General features: G+C 48.2%; 2 protein-coding genes across 9 annotated transcripts in view; one reads left to right on the top strand and one right to left on the bottom strand.

Moving 5' to 3' along the window:
- HRAS (HRas proto-oncogene, GTPase) overlaps window positions 1–1,265 on the bottom strand; it is a 58,454-nt gene extending 57,189 nt beyond the window's left edge. For 3 of the 5 annotated variants that reach the window (XM_075566775.1, XM_075566778.1, XM_075566777.1), the window contains exon 1: window positions 1,143–1,265. The gene's annotated coding sequence lies outside the window, so the exon portion shown is untranslated. The other 2 variants (XM_075566779.1, XM_075566776.1) reach the window with 2 other exon arrangements.
- Window positions 1,266–21,164: 19,899 nt separating this feature from the next.
- Window positions 21,165–26,153, top strand: part of LRRC56 (leucine rich repeat containing 56) — a 57,418-nt gene continuing 52,429 nt past the window's right edge. For 3 of the 4 annotated variants that reach the window (XR_012787541.1, XM_075566780.1, XM_075566782.1), the window contains exons 1-3: window positions 21,171–21,245; window positions 23,095–23,249; window positions 25,183–25,270. Coding sequence is in view for 3 of the 4 variants with exons in the window: in XM_075566780.1 (XP_075422895.1) it covers window positions 23,097–23,249; window positions 25,183–25,270 (241 nt within the window). In the remaining variant the exon portion in view is untranslated. Of the gene's footprint in view, window positions 21,246–23,094; window positions 23,250–25,182; window positions 25,271–26,153 lie in introns of all 4 variants that reach the window. The other variant, XM_075566783.1, reaches the window with a different exon arrangement.

A 26,153-nucleotide genomic window follows, 5' to 3' on the forward strand; every position in this document is an offset into this window, starting at 1 on the left:
GGCTCAGCGCGGCCTCCCCTGCTATGAACTCGGCCTTAGGTTGCGTCCCCGCCAGCGCAGAGCGGGCGGCGCATGCCGCGTTAACTTACATATATATAAATATGTAAGTTCGCGCTCGTGCGTGGGCACACACGCTGACCCGCGCTCACCAAAACACTATACTTCCCCACGCGCTCAGCTTTCCCGCAATGCCGCACCCCCTTCCCCCCCTGCGTTTGCGTAAATCGGAGGACACCCGGCGCTCATGCTTGGAGCGCTCTCAGCGCCAGCGGGGACTCAGCCTTACACAGTCCTTGTTCAGCAGAACCATATAACTTTAAGTTCTCTTATAGGGGAAATCGTATAGATTCAAACATATGTGAGCCCATTCCACTTAACTAGTGGTGAAATGATCGCCCTAACAGACCCATACTCTTATGGGGGCTCTTATTGAGAAGACCCCCATCATCCCTTAAAGCTCGGTGCAGTTTTGTTATAGGGGGGTACGGGGGGGATATATTAGGGTCAAACAAGGGCTGCATGAGCTCACACATTTCAGATCAACTCTAGGGAAAATCTATAGGTTCAAAATAATGAGCAGGGAACTTAACCCCTAAACACACAACACATGGAAAACCTATTAGGATCAAACCAGGACTGCATGAGCTCAACCCTGAAGATTTCCTCTGGACGAGAATAATCTATAGGGTCACAAGATGAGCATGGTAGTTAACATCCAACACGTCCCACTAAAAAGTCACTACACATGGAAAACCTATTAGGATCAAACTAGGACTGCAGGAGCTCACCCCTGCAGGTCTCACCTAGGGGATAATCTATAGGGTCACAAGAGGAGTGAGTGGTTAACCCCAAAGCTCAACTGCATAGGGAAAACCTATCAGGCGGAAAACCTAGACTCAATGAGCTCACCTTAATCTGCAGGATCAACAGATGAACAGGGTGGTCAACCTCCCAAAACCCCCATAAAGATCAGGGCCACTTACCACAAGCTTGTAGCAGAGGGCCACCCACATTAAAAAGGCAGATGCAGTCCTTGGCATTAAATATCATTGCTATATCATGCATTGGTATAGAGGGGAAGGGAAAAGTTTATGCATTGCAGAGGATCTGCTATGTCCCCCTGAAGCTGGCAATGCCCTTACCCCCTGTATGTAATCCTATATGATGGGGGTCTCCAGGGCGCCGATGAATGGGAGATCTAGGCGTTGCTCTGCATGCAGCTGCAGCATAGTCTGCTCTCAGCTCTGGAACAATGTGTGCAGCCCACGCCCAGGGAGCAGCCGGGGGCCACGCCCACCAGGGGGATGGGGGTTGTCAATCAGGTGCATCTGTGCGGTGATTGGTGGGGGCGGGAGGGACCTAGAGAGAGAACCGTGCCCTATGATAGGCTGCGGTGGTGTAGGTGCACCCTGCAGCATAGGAGCACCCTGCAGCATAGGAGCACTGCAGTGTGTGTGTGTGTTCCTTGTGCTGAGTATGTGTATACCCTGAATATGCTTCACTGTATAATGACGCTGAGTATCTCTATACACTTCCAGACCCAATGAACATGCAGCATTGTATAATGAGCCGAGTATCTCTATACACTGATAATAAGCATGTTGCCCTGTACAACAATGATGAGTAACTATATACTGATAACATGCGGCACTGTATAATGGTGTTAAGTATTGCTATTCTCTTCCACCCCCTGTTAATCAATACTCTGCACTATATAATGATATTGAGTATCACTATACACTTCCACCCCTGATAATGAGTACGCTGTACTGTATATTGATGAGTATCTCTACACTTCAACTCACTGGAAAAACATTTTCTAAGGAGCTGTTAAAAATGGCCACCTTTGTGCTTTATTAAATCAATACAAAAAGCTTGCTTAGTAGTGCAGCCTTTACTGACAAATGTTAAATATAAAAATGTATCTTTATACATACACACAGCATTTCTGACTCATAAATGATAAATATATACATGTAATATTGACACCTGATTTTCTATTACATGAATTATTATATAACTATTTACTCATTTTGTATGATATATTTACTTATTTTAAAAACACGTACAAACACACCCGCTAATTACTCTCACCTAACCATTTTTTAAACGTTATTTACAAAGTTTAGCTTTATAATCTTTTAAACCTTTGTCATATTGTATGCACACCTCTGTACGGTATTCTTTTTAAAGCGCTGGGTACACGGTCTGCCCTATATAATAATTAATAGCATGTTTTAAATAAAGATAATGTATACATTGTTTTGTTAATACATAAATACATACCTCATGGTGAAATCAATCTACAGGTTTTTTTTTTGTTTGGGCTGAAATATTGACATAAGATGATTTTCTCCGGTGCTTTTTAAATATGGCCACCATTGTGATTGTCTATTACTGCAACTGACATTTTTGTCCAGTCTTTTTTTCTAGTGCCTAAGAAAAGCAGCAGATATTGTATAAGGCTGCGTCCATAGACATTTCTCCCGTGCGGAGGCTGAGAGAAAGCGGATGTTTTCCCTGGCCTTAGTACGCGCGCCGTCCGGGGGCGGGCCAGTGACGTCACGGAACTGGTTCGCCCTCATTGGGCGAACCGCTCACATGACCGCCCTATCGCGCGAGAAATCAGTTTTGACTGATTTCTCGCGCATCGCGCGGACGCCGTATATACGCGATCACTGCGTCCGCGCGGTCTGTCTATGGACGCAGCCTAATGCTGTACTATTACTGAGCCTATTACAGTTAGGCTGAGGCCAGGAGCGGGCGCGCTGGTGCTGGAGCGCCGTGAGCTCTACTCGGCCGGGCGATTTCTGTCCAGCTAGATGTGCGGGGGGGAGGCGTGTCGGAGGACAAGGCCATGACGTCATGGAGCTGGTTCACCCTCATTGGGCGAACCGCTCACGTGACGCATCAGCGAGCAGCCAAATACAATTTGGTTGTCTCGCCAAGCAGCAAGCGCACGGGCGCGCGCACCCTCAACCTGGACAAGGGCATTCAGAGTTATCACTCTGGTCGCACCGAGCGTGAGCGGTTCGCTCCACCCTGGCCTTAGCCTTAGATGCCTGGACTTGCGTTAGCGACAACTTATTGCACTTTTAGCATGCGTTGCTACAACTGAATATCTGAAAATGTGGTGTTTTTAAAAAAAAAAAAAACTAAATATATACATTACTATACGTTTAAACCCTTCCATGCCTGCAATACATTATGCGGCACTCGTGAGGTTAATACTCCCTGCTTCCTGGCTTGGCAGAGCCCTATTAAGTAACCAGATCTCCAATTACCTAAGGGTATGAATATTTAGTTATGCTAATTGATCTTTTTAGTTGCCCGTTGCTATGTAACAGCGGCCCTTAGCAACAGGGCCTTGTACTGCAGCCGAGGCCTGGTAGCTTCCTACACAGGGCCTTAAAACTGACTCCAGGATCCCATATAAATACCAGGTAAGAAACCCACGTTGGGACGGCACTAGGGGAGGATTGTGGGGGATCAAATTTAAAATGATTTCTTATTCACAGCTGGGGGTTCTCTTGGTCAATAACAAGGCACTTTGGTGCCCTTAAAAAGGATAATTGTGGTGCTTTTGTGTAGTATTGAAAATGACTCTGCAATTAAAAGTATTAATCATAGTTCTGTTCATTAACCTATCAATGGGGGGGGGTGTTGATTGCAAGAGGGAGATCCTATTTACGTTTAAGGGTAATTCTGACTTTTAAAAGAGGGATCATATTAATATCAGTAGGGCGACTGATCAGTACGGCGATCCCTTTTGAAGTTGATGGGGTAACCGACGCGTGTGAAAGGGCGATCCTATTAAAGCAGCAACCTATATGCGGTAAACTAATAAAATGCTAGTATTTTGCCCTCCTGAGCAAGCCCTGTACTTTTTATTTATTTTTTAAACATGTTTTGTTAGTGCTAAAAAAATAATCATGATATGAATGGAAATCTCAACCTTCTGAGGTTAACATGGTAACCTTTAGACGCCGCTGGGCTCTGGGGAGAACTCCATTTTTAGCCAACTGGAAACTTTTTATATTTAAAAACGCTTCTAGCTCCTGAAGATTTAAAAAAAAAAAAAAAAATGAAATTAAAACAAACCTTTTGGAAAGAGACTGCTTCCTGAAGTGTTTTAAGTATTAGATCCAGACGCAGGCTGAGCTGCTGTGGCAAACTGTAGGCATCTTACTGTAGCGCTCAGATGTTGGGGCACGATTTTGGTGCATGGCTGCGTCCAGTGGCACAGCCAGCATCCAGATCTGCGGTCTATACATTTAGAATGGTGCATGGTGTCCCCCCATATGGATTGGGCAGGGGAGACCTGGGCTGGAGCTGCTGGTAGGGTTTGGGTTAACTGTATATTTAACAACCCCTATTAACTGTATTTATGGAGTATACAAGGGGGATGTTGAAGTCGATGGGGAAACTGATTAATTTAATAGGCTGACCCTTTTGGAGTAACTGATGTGTGGAAGAGGGTGATCTTATTAAAGTTTATGGGAAAACCTGATGCATTTTAATAGGGGTGATACTTTGGGAGTAGTTGTGCATAGAAGGATGATCATGAATTTGAATAGGGTGATCCAATTGAAGATAATCGGGTAACTGGTGTGAGAAAGGGTGATCCTATTTAGGTTTATATGGGGTAACTTCTGTGTTATGAGAGCGATCCTATTGAAGCTTATGGGGTAAGTGATGTTTGAGAGGGGGAATCCTATTGCAGTTGACAGGATAACTGATGTGTGAGAGATCGTGATCCTGACTTAATAGTTTGACCCTATTAAAGTTGAATCAATAACTGAGGTGTATAAGAGGGCGATCCCATTGAAGTTTATGAGGGAACTGGTGTATAAAAGGGTGATCTTATTGAAGTTTATGGAGTAACTGATGTCAATAATAGGGTGATCCTATTGAAATGTATGGTGCTGCTGATGTGTATAAACCCAAAGGGGATATGTTGCTTCTGTCATAGTAACATAGGCAGAGAGACTGGAGACTTATTGACGCCTGTCTATCACCCATTTGAACCTCGTAGCATGCATTTCTCATGTGCCCTATGCTAAAATCACTTGCACGCTCTTAATAATAATAATGATAATTAATTATTAATCTGCGTCAAATAGTGCAGCATTATATTTGCGGCGTGCGCCATGTTATGCACAGAAATAAGTCTCCCCTCTCTCCCCGCAATGTTAACAAGTACAGTATGAACGGATATATTTGATAGATTATTTGGGGGCAAGTGATGGCGCATAAGTGTGTGATCCCACTGAAGTTAACGGGGTAAATAATGTGTGACAGAGGGTGGTCTTGACTTTTCAAAGGGCGATCCCACTGAAGCTTAAAGTATTACACAGTTCTACTTGTTGAACTGTTAGTAGGGTTTTTGATTGAGGGGAGATCCCATTTGAGTTTAAGGGTGGTAACTGATATATTTGAAGCCAGTGATCGTATTAATGTCTACAGGGCAACTGATCGATAAGGTGAACCTGTTGAATTTTGTGGCGTCACAGATGCGTGAGAGGGCAATGCTATTGGTGTTTATGGGATAAGGGGGTGGGGGAGTATTAAAGTTTGGGGGGGAACCCAGTCATTTAAAAGGCTTATCCTTTTTGGAGTAACTGATGTGTGGAAGAAGCTGTGTCCCTGAAACGTTACTTTAGTACTGCCTACTAACTATGCAGTAAACCATAGCCATTTTTGCATTAATACTTGTTTGCCTTATTGAAGTTTATGGGGAAATTGAAGCATTTTGATAGGGTGATACTTTAAGTAATTGTGTGTAGAAGGATCTTATGGGGTAACTGATTGGGGAGGGGGCGGAATCGATGTCTATAAGAGGGTGATCCTATTGAAATGTATGGGGTCGCTGATGTGTATAAGAGGTTGATCCCATTAAAGTTTATGGGGTAACTGAAGTGTGAGAGGGTGATCCTACTGAAGATTATAGGGTAACATATGAAGACGATGTGTGATTATGACAGAGATGCGCTGATGAGTGTGAGTTGGAGTTGTATATTTTTAAGACATTTTAATTTCTCTATAAAATAAAGCAGGGAGAGTGGAAACTGGGGACATTATGGAATATCCCATACACCTTTTAAAGCTTGAATTCCAAAATCTAATAAACATATTTAAAAGAAACATTACAAATGCTGGACTACAAGGCCTAAATACTGTGGCATGGAGGGTCAGTAAGAGTCCACACAGTGTATTTTAGGCTTTAAACTCTTCAGTGGTTTATTTTTCCACATCAAAAACACAGTATACTGTAGGACACTGTCCCTTTTAAAGGCAAAACACAAACCATAAAAACAAAAGCCTACTCCACAGTAGGGAGGCTAACGAAACATCCATGGCCCTGACTGTCCAACTGGGTAGCTAGGCTAACTTCCAGTTATAGCTGGGCCGCGCTTCTCGGCGATCCGCCGGCACTGAGAAGGGGGCCGCCATGTTGGAGCATAAGTCGCGCATGCGCAGAACGGGCGGTTGCGACCGTAGGTCACGCATGCGCAGAACGGGGAAAATGCCGGTTTGCGCATGCGCAAAACGGAAAATCGGCGGATCCGCTTTCCGCCGATTTTCACTATACGGCGGGCTCCTGGAACGGAACCCGCCGTATACCCAGGTCCTCCTGTATAAACATTACAAACTATAAAGTTCAAAATATAAAGTTCTTATCTTTAGGTTCTGGAACTCCATCCCAGGAGACCCCAGGATACCCCAGGCAATCCCGCTGGATACTGAAGCACCTTGCTGAAAGGCAGCTCTGCATCATCCATGGGCTGTAACTCGGATTCCTGGATGTGAGCCCTAGCAAGTCCAGCATCCAGCACACTTGGGGAATCGTACAAACCAGTTCCTTACTAGTTGGAGAAAGTCTCTCTGCTCTGGCAGCTTGCTGACTGTCATATAAACTCCCTTGCATTCGGTTCAGTCTGAATTGGGGGCACCTGCAGACTGCCTCGCCAGAGAAGTTAACCTGTTGCACCCTGGAAAGCCTGCATATTGCAACCTGCCTCTGTCACAGTGTCGCACATAGCTTTTTGGGCGCAATATTAGCGCACGGAAATCTAATTTTAAATTGCCCTTGCGTGCGCATTATCTACTGACCTAACATTACTTAACCTGTCCCATCAGCGTACATAAATAATGTTTTATTTTGGCGCACAGAAATGGATTGCGATAGAAGTATAGATGTAAAAGATACTGTAAGTACTAAAGAAGGCGTCTCTGTGCATCCCCACAAAAGGAGAAAGTGTGTCAAAATCATCCGGGAATTTTAACTTAGCATAAAACCCTAAAAAGTCTGTTATATTAAACTAATCATTTATATTTACCAATACTAGTTGTAAATAAATAATAATAAAAAAAAAACTGAATTTCAATTCCATCAATCAGGTACTCAACATGAAGCAATGCGCTCAAAATTAATTTTAAACTACAAATCATATGGATGAAGTCCCATAACAAACTTCATATATGTCAACGAGCCAAGAGGACACAAAGATCTTTTTGTTCACAGATGCAACAGATTCAATCTCAACCACCCCAGTGTACATCTGCGTTGCCCCAAAGGCGCAAAGCCTTTGGCGCAGCCAAAGGGTGTGCGCCGTTTGCTGATGTTAAAGCTGCTCTATTTCAATCTGAAACTCATAAGCCCTTTATCCCCGGTACCCAATTTTCCAACTCTATTTGTCCATGAAATGTCTGTGAATTCACTGTGTAACCCTATTCTTTTACTGTAACCATGTATTTTTTATAACTCTGTGCCCAGGACATACAGTACTTGAAAACGAGAGGTAACTCTCAATGTATTACTTCCTGGTAAAACATTTTATAAATAGTGTATGAAGGTTTCTACTGCTTTTTAGCACAACAATTTTGGCGCACAATTACATTTCAAATAGGATCTTAGTACATAGGCCCCCAGGTCTTACACACCCGAGCCCCCCATATGTAACTAAGTAAATCTTCGCTTTAAAAAAAAAAAAAAACGATTAAGAACTTCTAGCGGTGATTAGAACCAGACCCAAAATAAGTTATGGCGAGTAATCCCCCTCCACCATACAGTATACAGCAAATAAAAATATCACTTGTGAGCACATTCACGTCTCAGACAAGCCTGCTACCCTTCCATTCGCCATAATCGCTTCCACTGCAGCCAGGGATTCTGGGTAATCACAAGGTGTCACTTTTTGCTTCTTATTCATTTTAACATGGACCTCCTATGAGCTCATGCCGGCCGTATTCCACAACTTTTCAGCATAGCGTGATTAGGGAATTCGAAAAAAATAAATATATATTTATTTTTAAACAGAGATATTCACTGGAATCAGCCACCCAAACAGCATATTTCCGCGGACTAATACAGACATGGCAGGCAGGAGAATTAGGCTACAGCCATAGTGCGAAGATGTGAACAAAATGCAGTACCTCTATCAGGCCGGCCATAGTGCAGGAAGCGCGACGGCGCAGCAGGATTTTGAAATCTTTATTGTTTTTTTCACGTGACGGCCGTGTCACGTGAGCGTTTGAGCCAGTGAGGGCGAGCGAACCAGCCTGGTGATGTCACAGCCACGCCTCCCTGGATTAATCGAGTGACAAACACGCGACTCCTTGAGATCCGTCGAGCGCACGCCTGTACTATAATCGCCGCCTTACGTGTAGAAAGCTGCTTTAGTCCGCCCTTATAGTCCTTGCTACGGTGACGGCAAAACTAATCGCAGGAGCCGGGGAGGCTCCAGGAGGTCAGGGACGCCACAGGTCAGCTTTGAGGGACTCCCCGGATCAGGTATGATTTAAAACAAAAACCCACACATTTTTGAGGAGGGGATTGCTGTTTCTATACGTTGCTTGAACCTCCTACCTCTCTATTTTTGTTGATAAACCCCCTCACTGCCCTTGTCTTGCTGGCCCTTCTTGAAACACACAGTTAAAATCTGCTCTAGCTAAATAATTCCCCCCGTCTGACCCTCCCCCTTGACATCATTGTTTGTATGTATGTATGTATGTATGTATGTATGTATGTGTGTGTAAGGGGGTCACCCCCGGTTCCCCTGATCTTCCTTTGCCCCCTGCCTTACCCCTGTGGCAGTGGGGGAAGGGGACGGTGACTTCTCCCGGCGGGCACCGCCATCTTGGTTGTGGCGCGAGGTTCGTGCAATGTGCAGAGGTTGGCCAGGGTAGCGGTGGCCATCGCCAGTGTGCCGGAGCTCTGGGAGGTTGCGCAGGCGCAGTTAAGCGTAGCGGCGGCCATTACAGCGTCGCACATGCGCAGTAAAGATCGCGCACGCGGTCCCCATAGGAAAGAGCTGTGCCAAGGACTACAATTCCCAGCAGCCTCTGGGGACTGCACTTTCACCCTGGTCACAGGCAGCATTGAAGCCAATAGAGCTGGCAGATTCTCATGCTGCAGAGTTGCAACAATGTTGTGTGCAGACAGGGTTTTTGTCAGTTGGATCCAGGAAGAGATTGGGGAAGGTAGTGTACACAGAGCAGGGCTCTGCTGTACTAGGCCAGAGAAACCCCAAGCCCCAGGTAGGCCCCACTCCCCACTAGGTTAGTGGGTAAGTTCATAGGGAAGGCCCCTAGGTTAGGGACACTGCCCTTAGGTGCGTGTGAGGTGCAGCCTTGTCAGTGTCACGGCTGTCAGTGCTGTGAGTGCTGACAAGAAGGCATAGTGTGTGTGCAGCTGTTTGCTACAGGTACCAAGCAGGTTGCAGTGCGTTGCTGCAGGTACAGTTAGTGCAGTGGGTTGCTGTAGGTGCTGGGAGTATTAGTTAGCAGTCAGGACCGGGAAGAGCTAGGGGAACGGATTAGGCCAGTAACCCCCTAGGCCCCAGATAGGTCTTCACTCCCCAGCTTGTGGTGCTACAGGGACAGGCCCTAGGTTAGGGACCCTGTCACAGTAGTACTAGTGTTAGATAGGGACACAGCGGACGCTGCGCTCCCAGAGAACAGACTTGGGCTCAAGTTTGTGCCCACAGAGACAGAGACTATCTCCAGGGTGGGATCTCCCCTGGCGGACCCGTGCGAGGAAACATCGGATCAGACAGGATCACCAAGCGGCAGATCCTTTTCGAAGTCGCTTGCAGGCCCGAGTGCAGGAGCGCTCGGCAGGTACCCCCATAAGTGCACCAACGTATCCTAACATATCACAACTACACATAGTGGCAGCGCTGACCACAGGACAAGGGGGTTGGGCTGTGGACCCAGTGTGGGGATATACGGTGACTGTGGAGTTACTCTCCAGGAGGGAGTGTTAGTAGTATATGTTATTAAGTGTGTTATTTCCTGCATATATAAACTGGTTATATACATTCCTGTGTATGTGGTTATTGTATATGCGGGTCCTGTGTAGGCAACCTTCTACATCCCTAGAACCCTACACAGGTGGAGGCGCTGAAACCGAGAACGTTCCAGAGGATTCACCCCAGGCTCTCACTGGCGGAGGCTCAGACCTCCTGTGAGCCTGACAGGTATAACGCACCACACCTGGTAACATATAGGTTCCCCCTACATTCACTGTATCTGCGATTGGGGGTGGGGGAATACCCGTTACATTTGGAGGCGCTGCTGAGATACCCCTGGGGTGCCCTGTTCCAATTTTTTCCAAACTGTCCAATTCATATTTTTTACCATGTTTGGGCCCGCAAGCCATGAGGCCCACGAACGGGCCAAGAGGACAAAAGTATCCCCGCAACATGTGGTAGTAGTAGGGAATGTTCCCACTAGTGCGGTGAAGTTGAAGGAAATTTGTGAGGCCCTAAAGGGACTCCTGGGCCTAGAGCCCTAGACCAAAGGTGGAAGAGGATAGAGCACCGGTACGACCCCACTGACCAGTGTAGTAGACTATGGCTAGTAGCAGATCAGGAAATATGCTGGGAAAATGCCCCTCTGATTTTACATTTCCTAGAAGCCCCACCAGAAGGCTACCCTCTTACATACACAGAGAGCTAGTGAGATTAACAGAACTGTGATCAAAATGGAGGCTCCCTCATCCAGTGAGTCACACCTAAATGGCGTCTCCCGCCAAAGCAGGAGAGCCCATGTGCTGCCGACTGCAAGCCTGCACTAAATTGTGTTGCAGAAATCCGTCCGGGACTGGCGGGAAAACCAGAGCTCCGCCCCCGCAATGTGAGTGACTCAGTGCAGAGCCCGAACCAATCAGTGATAGAGCGTGCCCCTCCTTTAAATTCCACCAGGGGGAGTAAGCACAGTGAACAGCAATCAGCAACCGCTGTCCCCACTAAAGACAGTACAGAATGCAGAGAAACACACCCTCAGTTGTATGGAGCATGGCGGTCAAAAGGAGGGAAAATATCCTTTTTTGTGTGCCCGTGCCTACAAAAGGACTTGAATCTATCTGGTGGTATGGACTTTAACCACTTTAGGCTACCAATAGAATACCAGGTGGCAGTGGTGGAGGAAGAGGGGTGTATAAGATGTGTTTGTAATCAGTGTGACTTCCCAGGTGGCAAACAGACCTGGGGTCCCAAGTGTGCCTGCTGCGGGACACAGTTCCTCCAACCCGTGCTGCTGTGTGCTACGGAACCCGCAGAGGAAGATGCGGCTAACCAGCCCACCTCAGCTACAGAGGGCCCGTGCGCCCTAACCACGGTTCCAGATTCGGTTTCACACTCAGGACTGCAGATTCTTGAACCGCAGATTCCGGAATCACAGGGTAAGGTGTCTCTACCCCCATCCCCTCATAGTGATTCTAGAGACCAACAACCAGCTGTGGTGATGCGCCAGCCGGCGGACCACACCAGTGAAGCTGGAGATAAAGAACCAACTACCTCAGTTGCAGTGATTCCTGATATGGGCCCGTGTGCCCTACAATGGCCAGTCCGGCCTACTCCAATGGTACCATCGATCCCCAGCTTGGGATCAGTACCTGCTAATGACGACAAGGGTGAGTTGACTGCCCCAGGGGTGTTGGGTGTGAGCCTCCCGGTGACCGTGGAGCACGATAGCTCCTTAAGTCTGGCCAGCAGGGCGAATGGCTCCACTCGGCATCGCGTCCTGGCGGAGGTGTCTCCCTTAGAAGATAGCTGTCCAGTGGTGCGAGTGGACCAGTGCCTATCGTCCAGGTGAAGAGAACAGTCAGCCACATCGTGGTGTCCAGTGAAACACAGATGGTACCTGACAGTGTTCCAGAGGAAGAGGAACCCATCGCAAGCCAGCGGAGTGGTGAGGAATCTCCTTACTCCCCACAGGCTCCGGTGGAGGTGGCCGTGAAAAATGCCCCAACTAAAGTTCATGCTGAGCAGAAGAACGTAGCTGGACATCTGTGTGTCACCATAACTGAACAGAGTGTGAGCCCGTGCGCTCCGACCCAAATGGTCCCAGGACGGGGATCCCACGCTCCCGAGACAGCCGACGTGGGAACTGGCAGCGTCCCCGAGGACCTGTTGGCCACCGTGAATCACCGCAGTGGTAAGGTATCTACCCTTTACTCCCTGCCGGGTGAAACAGAGACTTTGAGGAAAGAGACATTGTCCATTGCTCGCTTCCCAGCGGAAGCCTCGCAAGTACGTAGGGACAAGGACTGTGTGGCGAGGGATTTAGTAAAAATTGCCTCCCTTGAGCCCAAGAAGGAGCGCTCCATTCACCATGTGGTGGACCGCGGAAAAAGGCAAGACCTCCTGGCCTACTGCATCCATGCCACGGATGGCCGGGTAAAGGTCTGGCCAAGAGACACTGTGCTATTCCTTCCACCAGGGGGAGGAAGTAGTACGGAACCGGTGACTATTACCAGAGAGCGTGCTCGCCCAGAGATTCTCCCGGGGGAGGCTCACAAACGTAAAAGTGAGGTACCCCCACATGATCAGTTAGGGACACCCCACCATTGGTCTCAGCAAACAGCTAAAATTCAGCTGGCCTCGGGTATTACTGTGTGTGATATGCCATGTATCAGTGATGTTAAAGTCAACATGTTAAGTTGTACAGTTTATGCAATGCATTTTTATTGTGCAACTTTCTGTAATGTGATGCTGTTCTCCAAGCGGGGACGTTGGTATTTTCACCAGGGGGAGAGTATAAGGGGGTCACCCCCGGTTCCCCTGATCTTCCTTTGCCCCCTGCCTTACCCCTGTGGCAGTGGGGAAAGGGGACGGCGACTTCTCCCGGCGGGCACCGCCATCTTGGTTGTGGTGCGAGGTTCGCGCAATGCGCAGAGGTTGGCCAGGGTAGCGGTGGCCATCGCCAGTGTGCCGGAGCTCTGGGAGGTTGCGCAGGCGCAGTTAAGCGTAGCGGCGGCCATTACAGCGTCGCACATGCGCAGTAAAGATCGTGCACGCGCTCCCCATAGGAAAGAGCTGTGCCAAGGACTACAATTCCCAGCAGCCTCTGGGGACTGCACTTTCACCCTGGTCACAGGCAGCATTGAAGCCAATAGAGCTGGCAGATTCTCATGCTGCAGAGTTGCAACAATGTTGTGTGCAGACAGGGTTTTTGTCAGTTGGATCCAGGAAGAGATTGGGGAAGGTAGTGTACACAGAGCAGGGCTCTGCTGTACTAGGCCAGAGAAACCCCAGGTCCCAGGTAGGCCCCACTCCCCACTAGGTTAGTGGGTAAGTTCATAGGGAAGGCCCCTAGGTTAGGGACCCTGCCCTTAGGTACGTGTGAGGTGCAGCCTTGTCAGTGTCACGGCTGTCAGTGCTGTGAGTGCTGACAAGAAGGCATAGTGTGTGTGCAGCCGTTTGCTGCAGGTACCAAGCAGGTTGCAGTGAGTTGGTTGCAGTGCGTTGCTGCAGGTACAGTTAGTGCAGTGGGTTGCTGCAGGTGCTGGGAGTATTAGTTAGCAGTTAGGACCGGGAAGAGCTAGGGGAACGGATTAGGCCAGTAACCCCTAGGCCTCAGATAGGTCTTCACTCCCCAGCTTGTGGTGCTACAGGGACAGGCCCTAGGTTAGGGACCCTGTCACAGTAGTACTAGTGTTAGATAGGGACACAGCGGACGCTGCGCTCCCAGAGAACAGACTTGGGCTCAAGTTTGTGCCCACAGAGACAGAGACTATCTCCAGGGTGGGATCGCCCCTGGCGGACCCGTGCGAGGAAACATCGGATCAGACAGGATCACCAAGCGGCAGATCCTTTTCGAAGTCGCTTGCAGGCCCGAGTGCAGGAGCGCTCGGCAGGTACCCCCATAAGTGCACCAACATATCCTAACATATCACAACTACACATAGTGGCAGCGCTGACCACGGGACAAGGGGGTTGGGCTGTGGACCCAGTGTGGGGATATACGGTGACTGTGGAGTTACTCTCCAGGGGGGAGTGTTAGTAGTATATGTTATTAAGTGTGTTATTTCCTGCATATATAAACTGGTTATATACATTCCTGTGTATGTGGTTATTGTATATGCGGGTCCTGTGTAGGCAACCTTCTACATCCCTAGAACCCTACACAGGATGGAGGCGCTGAAACTGAGAACGTTCCAGAGGATTCACCCCAGGCTCTCACTGGCGGAGGCTCAGACCTCCTGTGAGCCTGACAGGTATAACGCACCACACCTGGTAACATATAGGTTCCCCCCACATTCACTGTATCTGCGATTGGGGGTGGGGGAATACCCGTTACATATATATATATATATATATATACATACATACAGTTAGGTCCGGAAATAATTGGACACTGATACAAGTTTTGTTATTTCGGCTGTGTACCAAAATAAATTCAAGTTACAGTTAAATAATGAATATGGGCTTAAAGTGCAGTCTATCAGCTTTAATTTGAGGGTATTCACATCCAAATTGGAGGAAGGGTTTAGGAATTACTTCTCTTTAATATGTAGCCCCCTCTTTTTCAAGGGACCAAAAGTAATTGGACAATTGACTCAAAAGCTGTTTCATGGACAGGTGTGGGCTATTCCTTTGTTATTTCAGCATCAATTAAGCAGGTAAAAGGTCTGGAGTTGATTCCAGGTGTGGCATTTGCATTTGGAAGCTGTTGCTGTGAACCCACAACTTGCGGTCAAAGGAGCTCTCAATGCAAGTGAAACAGGGCATCCTTAGGCTGCAAAAAAAAAAGAGAATCCATCAGAGAGATAGCAGGAACATTAGGAGTGGCCAAATCAACAGTTTGGTATATTCTGAGAAAAAAAGAACACACTGTGGGCTCTGCAACACAAAAAGGCCTTGACGTCCACGGAAGACAACAGTGGTGGATGATTGTAGGATCCTTTCCATGGTAAAGAAAAACCCCTTTACAACATCCAGCCAAGTGAAGAACACTCTCCAGGAGGTAGGCTTATCATTATCCAAGTCTACCATAAAGAGAAGACTTCACGAGAGCAAATACAGAGGGTTCACCACAAGGTGCAAACCATTCATAAACCTCAAGAATAGAAAGGCCAGATTAGACTTTGCCAAACAATATCTAAAAAAAACAGCCCAAAACTATCTAAAAAAGCTAGCCTAGTTTTGGAACAGCATTCTTTGGACAGATGGAACTAAGATCAACCTGTACCAGAATGATGGGAAGAATAAAATATGGAGAAGGCTTGGAACGGCTCATGATCCGAAGCTTACCACATCATCTGTAAAACACGGTGGAGGCAGTGTGATGGCATGGGCATGCATGGCTTCCAATGGCACTGGGTCACTAGTGTTTATTGATGATGTGACAGAAGACAGAAGCAGCCGGATGAATTCTGAAGTGTATAGGGATATATTGTCTGCTCAGATTCAGTCAAATTCATTGAAGTTGATTGGACGGCGCTTTACTTTACAGATGGACAATGACCCAAAACATACTGCGAAAGCAACCCAGGAGTTTTTTAAGGCAAAGAAGTGGAATATTCTGCAATGGCCGAGTCAATCACCTGATCTCAACCCGATCGAGCATGCATTTCACGTGCTGAAGACAAAACTTAAGGCAGAAAGACCCACGAACAAACAACAACTGAAGACAGTTGCAGTAAAGGTCTGACAAAGCATCACAAAGGAGGAAACTCAACGTTTGGTGATGTCCATGCGTTCCAGACTTCAAGCAGTCATTGCCTGCAAAGGATTCTCGACAAAGTATTAAAAATTTAAAATGTATTTATGATTGTGTTAATTTGTACAATTACATTTGAGCCCCTGAAATAAGGGGACTGTGTATGAAAATGGTTGCAATTCCTAAACGTTTCATACGATATTTTTGTTCAACCCCTTGAGTTAAAGCTGAAAGTCTGCACTTCTATTGCATCTCGGTTGTTTCATTTCAAATCCATTGTGGTGGCGTACAGAGCCAAAATGATGAAAATTGTGTCAGTGTCCAATTATTTCTGGACCTAACTGTATAATATATATATATATATATATATATATATCTTTATTTTATATAGCGCCATTAATATACATAGCGCTTCACAGCAGTAATACACGTGACAATCATATAAATAACAAAAAATACAAATAACACATAAAGGGAAGAAGCGCTTCAGACATACTGTAAAAGTAGCATTTAGGAAAAGGACTCCCTGCTCCGAAGAGCTTACAATCTATTTATATCTATCGTTTATATTAAAGCTTGTATTTCCTGGTATTTAACTCCCCATGTCATGCGGGCCAATAGCAAGTAACGCTACGGCTTCCGATTGGCCCGCGGGACACTGCCCTGGAGAAGACTGCAACGCGCTTCCTTCAGCGGTAAGTATCTGTAACCAGGTGTCCTCTGAGCTACAAATTGCACGGTTTGGCTACGGGGAAAAAGGGGGTTCCCTTTTTTTTTTAGCATGGATAACTACTTTTTTTAAACAGGGATGGTGGAGATGCAACCCTGTTATATCCACAGTGCCTGCTAAATGATTGTCCTACAGATCATTGGGCCAAAGTGCCTCTCAGCAGGGGAAAAAAAAAAGAAGTTAATTAATTGATTATGCATCATGTTTCTTTAATGCAAGACCCGCCCGAAAGCTCTTTTGAAAATCCTAAGGGATTTCTAAGTGCATTTCAGATCTTATTAGTGGTTAAAGACGCCGAAGAAAGGATCCTTAATGAACGGGCATTTGTAGGACTGTGTGTGTCAACAGCCCTATCTATATCTGCATCAGACTTATCGACTCTCGCTGATGTCACCGCGCATTACTGATTTGAGGTCGGTATCGCTGATTTTTTTAGCATTGGCCATTAGTACACTTTGGTCGTACGATGGACTAACCCCTTAAACGCGTCACTGCCCAGCTCATAAGCCAGAGAAACACATTTTATTTTTGGATGGTTTATGCAGAGTTTAATTGGTCGTACCAGAGAACCAGAGAAGCGCACACTGTTAGGCTAAGTCCCAGCTGGCGCTGAGCGCGCTCATGCTTGGAGAGCGCTCCATGCATGAGCGCCGGGAGTCTGGCTTGTGCGCGTGCGGGAGGGGGGGCATTGCAGGTAGTTCAGCACGCAGGTAAGTATAGATTTTTTGTTTACCTACTTGCCGATCGCGGCTGAGCGTGTGTGCACGAGCGCCACGCGCACCGCGTGAGCGGGGACTTACATATATGTAAGTCTCCTCCGCACGCGCCGCCTGCTCAGCGCTAGCGGGGACTTAGCCTTAGTTTGCAAGTCCATTCCCCAATCACCTTGTTCTGTAAACCATGGGTGCGCTAACTTTTCAGTCTGCGTCCCCCCTGCCTGCTCTTCCCTCCCCCTTCCACCCCCCTTTTCCCCCCCCCCCTCTTACCGGGTGTCTGCCGGAGATCAGGTAAGGGAAGTTACAGAATGCCTTGGGGAAGAGCGCACGGGGCCTCTGTAACCGTCGCACCCCCCCGTCCCCCAGAAAATCTTGCACGCCCCCCAGCTGTACACTGTCACTCCCTGTATTTGTCCAAATGTTTTGTTTTATTGTGTTTGTGTATTGCTAAAATATGCTCACAGGCGATAAGGAAATATTTTAAAAAACATGGCACTGCCATTAGTCCAGTTTGGTCCTAAGCCTTTTAACGACTTTTAAAAATAATGTGTTAACAGCAATTCTAACTGATCCTTAAATCTTCCAAACAGAATCATCTCTCCTTCTGTTTTTATGGTTTTCTGTAATGGAATTTGTTTAATATGTAAGACTTGGGAGGGGCTTGATTTCCTCTGGCTCCCTTTTGTGTGTTCAACAAGAGTTTTCAGGAGTAGAAGCCCCCCCCCCCTCACTCACTCCCCCTCCCCCCCCTCACTCGCCCTCCCCCCCTCACTCCCCCTCACTCCCCCTCCCCCCCCTCACTCCCCCTCCCCCCCTCACTCCTCCCCCCTCCCCCCCTCACTCCTCCCCCCCTCCCCCCCTCACTCCCCCCCCCCTCTCACTCCCCCTCCCTCTCACTCCCCCTATCGGGATAAGGGTAAAGAAAACACTTGGTTGACAAACACTCCCCTATTTAGAGGCCTCTTATGAATTTAGTTCCCAAAAGAAGCCACTAAGGCTTGGTTCCCGCTGGTTCTGCGGGCACAATAGCCGCCCCTCAAGGGGGCCGGGCCCGCTGCGAGGGGGAGCCTCCGCATTGCGCTGTCCGTTTTTTTCCCCTGCAGACAGAAAAATTGTGAGTAAAACTAGCGACGGAGCGCTAGGCCACGCCCCTGGCGGTTCAGCCAATGAGGACAAACCTGCTGGGTGACGTCATGGCTGCGCCCCCCGTCGCCCCCCCCCTGCAGCTCACTGCAGCCCGGGGAACTCGGCTGCACGCACCGCAAGCCTGGCAGGCGCGCATGCAGCGCAGACAGTGGGGCTGTAGCCTCAGACTTGTTAAATTCTGTATGCAGGGCCGCCAACAGAAATCTTGAGGCTCAGGACAAATGTAAGGAGCAGGTCCCCACCTCCCCCACCCCCCATAGCACACCTACCATGACATTGTTTTTTTTTAGGACGCAACTTTAACGGCAGTGTTGTGAGCCCTATTTCACACGTCACGAGCCCCCCCATTTTACACCTCGCGAGCCCCCTATTTCCCTCCCTTTTCCCATGTATTTTTCTCCCCTCCGTCTCAACTCTCCCCTCCATCAATTACCCCACTCTCCCTCAATCCCTGTCCCCTCCTCACATGTATTTCTCTCCCCTACTCCCTCTTTTTCTCACTCCCTCTCTCCTCTCCCCATTCCGTCAATTACACAACTCTCACTCAATTCCCTCCCTTCACATAATTCCCCTCCACAAAATATATACTGTACCAAAAAAAACAAAAAAACACCCCCAATGCAAAAAACTTCCAACCCCCAAATACTGTACATACATAAAAATCCGCAACCCCCAAATACTGTACATACATAAAAATCCGCAACCCCCAAATACTGTACATACATAAAAATCCGCAACCCCCAAATACTGTACATACATAAAAATCCGCAACCCCCAAATACATACAACCCCCACCACTTCCCCAAATATATACAAACCCCCCCAAATACATACATAAAAATCCGCAACCCCCAAATACATACAACCCCCACAGCTTCCCCAAATATATACAAACCCCCTCAAATACATACAAAAAACCACCTCCCCAATACATATAAAAATGACCGCCAATACATAACAAAAAAAAAACAATACACATATAAAAAAAAAAACGCAATGCATATATAAAAAGCCCCAATGCATATAAAACCCCTCCAACGCATATAAAAAAGCCCCAAGACATATAAAGATGCCCCCACTCCCTCCCAATACATATAAAAAGACCCCCACTCCCCCAATACATATAAAAAGATCCCCACTCCCCCCCAATATATATATAAAAAGACCCCCACTCCCCCCATTACATATAAAAAGACCCCCACTCCCCCAATACATATAAAAAGACCCCCACTCCCCCAATACATATAAAAGACCCACACTCCCCCAATACATATAAAAAGACCCACACTCCCCCAATACATATAAAAAGACCCCCACTCCCCCAATACATATAAAAAGACCCCCACTCCCCCAATACATATAAAAGACCCACACTCCCCCAATACATATAAAAAGACCCACACTCCCCCAATACATATAAAAAGACCCCCACTCCCCCAATACATATAAAAAGACCCACACTCCCCCAATACATATAAAAAGACCCCCACTCCCCCAATACATATAAAAAGACCCCCACTCCCCCAATACATATAAAAAGACCCCCACTCCCCCAATACATATAAAAAGACCCACACTCCCCCAATACATATAAAAAGACCCACACTCCCCCCACAATACATATACAAAAAGTGGACATACCGTGGGGATGGTCGGGACCGGTGGCTGCGGGGACTGGTGGCTGCGGGGTCCGGCGGAGAGTCGGGGCCCGGCTGCGACCGGCCATTAGATGCAGGCCTCCTCACTCTGTGTCCCACGCCGAGCTTCCAGTCAGCGCACTGGAAGCTGACGCGTGCTGACATCAGAGGGCCGCGACCGGCAGCCATTATCTTTTGTCCCCCCCTCTTGACGGCCGCACAGGGGGCCCGGGCGGCCGTGCCCCGACTCACCGGGCCCGGGAAGCCAACCCCGGCAGACTGCCCCCCCCCCACCCCCGTTGCCGTCCCTGTCTGTATAAATAGGGAGTTGGGGGGGTTCTGGCTGGCTATGGGGGAATTGCACTTTTAACCCTTTCAGCGCCATGGGACATCTCTGGCAAACGACGATCATGTGACCACTGGGTCCCTTAACCCTGCACTACAGATCATGTTCTGCCCTCCATAGGATGCGATCTCCCTTGGAAAACAAGCTCTTTTAAGGCATGGCGTAGCCACACTACGTCAAGGGATCCCTGGAGTGCCAGACCCCACGACATTAATGGAGGGGCGGCCAACTCCAGTCCTCAAGGGCCACCAACAAGCCAGGTCTTAGGGATGTCCCAGCTTCAGCACAGGTGGCTCAGTCATCCTGACTGAGCCACTGATTAAGCCACCTGTACTGTTGCAGGCATATCCTTAAAACCAGACCTGCTTGTGGCCCCTGAGAACTGGAGTTAACCACCCCATGACATAGTGGCTACATCTTGGAGCACCCAGAGGGTTAACTGCGAAAAGGGGACTGATTGAATGATGTCAGTGCTGACACATCTGAAATCAGCAATTTGCAGCGTCAAGGGACTGACGATAAAGGGAAATCAATAAAATGCTGGAACTGGTATGGTGTGGAAATTGGAACATCACTGCTTAAAGCTGCAATTCCCCCTAACTAAACTCTCTTTTTCTTTACAGGATTGGAACCAGGGGGGTGGGGGGGGGGGCGAGGAGAACTCCGGAGCGGTACCGAGCTGTTTTCAATTCCGGGACCTCCAGTTCCCAGGATACACACAGGTGAAGTTACCGGTATTGTTTTGTGGTTTTTAAAGGGAATTTCAGTAGCCGTCCAACAAAGAGCTGCAACCAATGATGGTGCGGCTTCTTACTACTGGTCCTAGATGTAGCGGACATTTTGTTTCCCCTGGAGAGAGATTTAAACCGGTAAGTATCTCGGCAATGGGGCTGCCCAGAGCTGCTCAGCTCTGAGGACCTCCCATTTCCCATCATGGTAAAAACAAAAAGGGGGGTACAAAAAATGAGTGACGGGAACCGCCCTGAAGGAGCAGGTGAGCACAGGGTAGCCACCAATCCGGCTTTGACCCAGAGACTACGGGTTTCGGCCACGTATCTCCGGGTTACGGATTTTCCTGTGAAATCACCGGGCCCGGCCTCGGCTCTTACCTTCTGCGGCAGCAGCGGCATCTCCACCTGCAGGGAATCGTTAACATGGCTCCACGTCGTCAAATGGCGTGATAACAGGACGTCACGTGACACGCAGCTCCACATTGCCATGGCAACGCGACGCCGCATGTTGCCGCGACATCACGTGACGTCCCGTTGTCCTGGCAACTCGGCGCCATTTGACGTAAATATATCAATGATTGTAAATATATCAATAAAAATTAATCAATTAAAAATTTTTTTAATGTGATTGCAAAAATTCTCCGGGTTAGTCTTCAATAGCAGGTGGCAACACAGGGTGAGCGTCATTCTCCTAGAGAGGAAGAAGAAGATGAGCGCCGGTGCATAAGCAAAGGAGGAAGTGGAATTCTGTTCTCACTCACGGGAGGAAATGGATGGGCCATTCTCTTAGTGAAGGAAGTGTGGGAAGGCCTTTCTTCAATAGAGAGGAGTAAGTCGTTGACCGTCTACTAGTTCAGGGGTGGCCAACTCCAGTTCCCTAGGGCCATCAACAGGTCAGGTATTATAGATATCCCTGCTTCAGCACGGGTGCCTCAGTCATTATGACTGAGCCACCTGTGGTGAAGCAGGGATGCCCTTAAAACCTGACCTGTTGGTGGCTTTTGAGGACTGGAGTCGGCCACTCCTGTGCTAGTCAAAGGCAGAATTGAATGAGCATTATTCTCCCGGTAATCTGGCGAGCTCACAACGGACATGTTACTACATGCAGGCTCTGTTTTAAAGGACTCAATATCTCAGGAGATAAATAGCATGAAAATGCCCCAAAAAATCAGGATTCTGGAGAGCCACAGTTTTTGAAATTATGCCATACCTGCTTTAATTGCAATAATAATATAGGGGAGAGAAATATACAGATCGATGGTCCATATTTATAAAAAAAAAACAGTGATACACTTTGTTGGGGTGCGTTTTGTGGATGAAAAGTTGCCCCACTTGGCACGACTCCAAAGACACAGCTCCATATTTACTAAGGGGTGCTATTTGATAAGACACCTTCCTGTAGATCGGAAGGTGTCCTATGGCCCATTGTGTATATTTAGGTTAGGACTTGACAGGTCTCAAACTCAGATCTGTCCTCTGTAATCTTATGAAGGTGGGGACAGCTGGTAATGTAGTAAACATGTAACTGGTTTCAGAATAAAAGACTGGCAGAACTTGGGTTTCAGGAACTGGCATCTGTAGTAGCAGAAGATGAGGAATCATCTGGTAGCAGAGGCAACAAAGATGTGTACTGTATACAGTATACACCGACAGGGGACCAATCAGATTGCAGGTCAGCTGTTATCTAAACAGATTGTATATTAGCTGATGGATGTTTGACTCGAAAGTCTTGTTCATTAGACCAGCCCCTGCAACACTATATTGCTCACCGCTAACTAAAAGATCTGATACCTGAGTTGAAAACCCGTGGGGTCTTGACAATTTGCTCCTGCATTTATAGGTATGTCCCACATGGATAGAAGAGTGGACGCACGCCCTGGCACTGCCAGTGTCAGGGTGACAGATGTGGGGTGGCAGGGACTTCTAAACCCCAATCCACTCAACCGAGAACAAGATGATGGTCTTGTGGATGAATACCTGTCACCAGGTAAACTGGTAAGATGCCTTCAGAGATATAAGTGCCTGCAAAGCATATATCCGCTATTAGGTCACTTTGATCGTATGTGAGACTGACCCTTTAACCCATAAAATATGTCACTGTCATCATGTCGCCTTCATCCTACTTGGGATAGACCCTTTAACCATGTCACTGTCATTATGTCACTTTGATCCTACGTAGGACTGACCCTTTAGTTTAAACCATTAAACATGTCGCTGCTATTAGGTCACTGTGACGGAAGGGGTAAATGTGTCTGCTTTTAATAAAGGTCAAGCCTGCCATTACCCCTACCTGTTAGTAATACATCTGTATTGTGTGCGTGTGTGTATATATATATATATATCTCTGTATATATATCTCTGTATTGTAAGCCTGGTTCCAGCACATCAGGAAACGGGGGTTAATGTTATGTTGAGCTGGAATGTTGCAGAGTGCTCTGTGACCTTTCCAAGTAACTCTTTGCATGTAACTTTGTTTGTTGTTGCATTTCCACCCACCAATCAGGGGCTGGGTCATATTGCAAACACCTGGGGGGAGGGAGACCCCTAGCTAGATCCGATAAGCACAGCTTAAGGCCTCGGACACGCTTACCGCTGGCGTGCTGAGGCGCGCTGAGGCTCAGGGAAAGTGGGTGCTTTCCCTGGCCTTGCGGTTGCTTACCGCACTCGCTCTCAGCAGGCCGTCAGGGGGCGGGCGCGTCACTGGCCGGGGGCGGGCCAGTGACGTCACAGAGCTGGTTCGCCCTCATTGGGCGAACCGCTCACGTGACCGGCCTGTCTCACCGGCAAGCGGGGGAATTTTAAATTCCCCTAAGACCTGCGCTTCCGCAAGCGCGCGGAAGCGCAGGTGAGCCCCTACTAAAGCCGCTCTAATTGCGGCTGTAGGGGCTCAGTGCTGAGCGGGAGCGCGCGTCAGCACGCTTCCGCCAGCAAGCGCCAAACATGGCCAAGGCCTAAGGCTGTGTCCATAGAGGATGCAGCTGTGCGGAGGCTGAGGGAAAGCCTGGCCTTAGTACATGGCGTCGTCCGGGGGCGTGTCTATGGGCGGGCCAGTGACGTCACGGAGCTGGCTCACATGACCGCCCTATCGCGCGAGAAATCAGTTTTGACTGATTTCACGTGCATCGCGCGCCCGCACACTGTATAGACGTGATCACTGCCTTTAGGTCTGATCGCTCAGCGGACGCGGCCGCGCGGTCTGCACCTGTATGGACGCAGCTTAAGGCTGCGTCCACGCTAGTGCTGAGCGCGCGGCGCTTGCCGAGTTTAGTTCCTGAAATGTAAATTGTTCCCGGTCACGCGGTGCTTGCTAACTCGTGTGTGGGCACGCACGCTCTCCCTAGCTTGGCGCTTGGGGAGACCAAAAAAAGAGACTTTGAAGCGCGCTCAACAAGCCCCCATGCCCCCACGCGCGTGCTTACAAAATAGACAGGACACCAGGCGCTCATGCTTGGAGAGCTGGGGACGTCAACGCTCTCAAGCAAGAGCGCCGCCAGCGCCAGCGGGGCCGCAGCCTTAGCTGTGAGCTCAGAGTTCTTTAGCAGAGGCAGCTGGAAAGAAGCTGCATAGGACACTGCAGGAAGAAAGGACAGACAATCTCTTTAGGGAGGTCCTTGCACGCAGTTCTATAGGGTAACCCCAGTTTCCCAGTTTTAAGTGTGTGTGTTGATTTACTGTAAATAGTTGTGGATATTTATTTTTGCAATAAATACATTTGATAAACTCTGTGTTTCTGTCTGGCGAATTGATCCCTGGTGTGATAGTCCTGGTCTCCCGTGACAGTCACTTTGCTTCCTGTTGGAGCTGACCCTTTATCCTATTAAACACTTCACTGTCATTAGGTCACGTTGGCCCTACGTGGGACTGTCCATTAACTCTGTGAACATATCACTGCCATTAGATCACTTTAGTCATCTATTCCTCTCTGCAGCAAGCGCTAACCGGGGTGGAGAATCTGCAAGACGCTAAGGCTCTTCAGATGTGTGTGGACACCAGTGACAGCAGCCTGGGAAATTTTGGTAAGGAGCACTTATTTGATGAGGGCTGAACCCCATGAACCCAGAAAGACCACATGCCCATAAGCAGTCTTACTCAGTCTTAAGCAGTCCTACTCAAAAAGACACTTCCCCACACATCCTAATGAATATTGCCCCTTATGCCCATACTGGACCGTAAGGCGTCTTATGGAATAGCACTCCTTTTTTTTCTCTGCTGACTGATTTTTTTGGAAACAGTGTATTTCATCCCTAAAAAAAACCTCAGCCCTAAACCTAAATTAATATCCCTGCCAGGTCCCTATCACTTAGGCTACGGCCCCGCTGCCTGCGCTGCACGCGCTACTGCCAGGCTGGCGGCACATGCAGCCGAGTACCCTGCTCTGCAGTGAGCTGCAGGGGGAAAGACAGGGGGGAGTGACGGGGCGCGGCCATGACGTCACCCGGCAGGTTCGCCCTCATTGGCTGAACCACCGGGGGCGTGGCCTAGCGCTCCGTCGCGAGTACTGAGCACAAATTTCCAGTCTGCTGAAAGAACTGACCGCGCAGCGCGGCGGCCCTCCCTAGCAGCGAGCCCGGACCCATTGAGGGGCGGCTCTTGGCGGGCGCTGCAGTAGCCAGCGGGGACCAATCCTTTGTGACAATAAAAGACTTTAAAGAACCTTCTCTGAGAAGATTAAAGTAAGAATTTTTTTCTGATAAAATCCTCTGTAATCTGCATGGAAAACAGCTCTGTACTGCCTTGTGGAGTTGCCACGTGGATACGGTATTTAGAAATGTAAATGATAAAAAGGTATAAATAAGTAAATATATATATATATATACGGTTGGTAATCTGATTTGTAGGGCATCACATGGAGCTCACTTTTAATATAGATCATATTGGAGGGAACTGCACTTTTATCTT

This window comes from Ascaphus truei, chromosome 12 (genome assembly GCF_040206685.1).
Source record: "Ascaphus truei isolate aAscTru1 chromosome 12, aAscTru1.hap1, whole genome shotgun sequence".
NCBI classification, from domain to species: domain Eukaryota; kingdom Metazoa; phylum Chordata; class Amphibia; order Anura; family Ascaphidae; genus Ascaphus; species Ascaphus truei.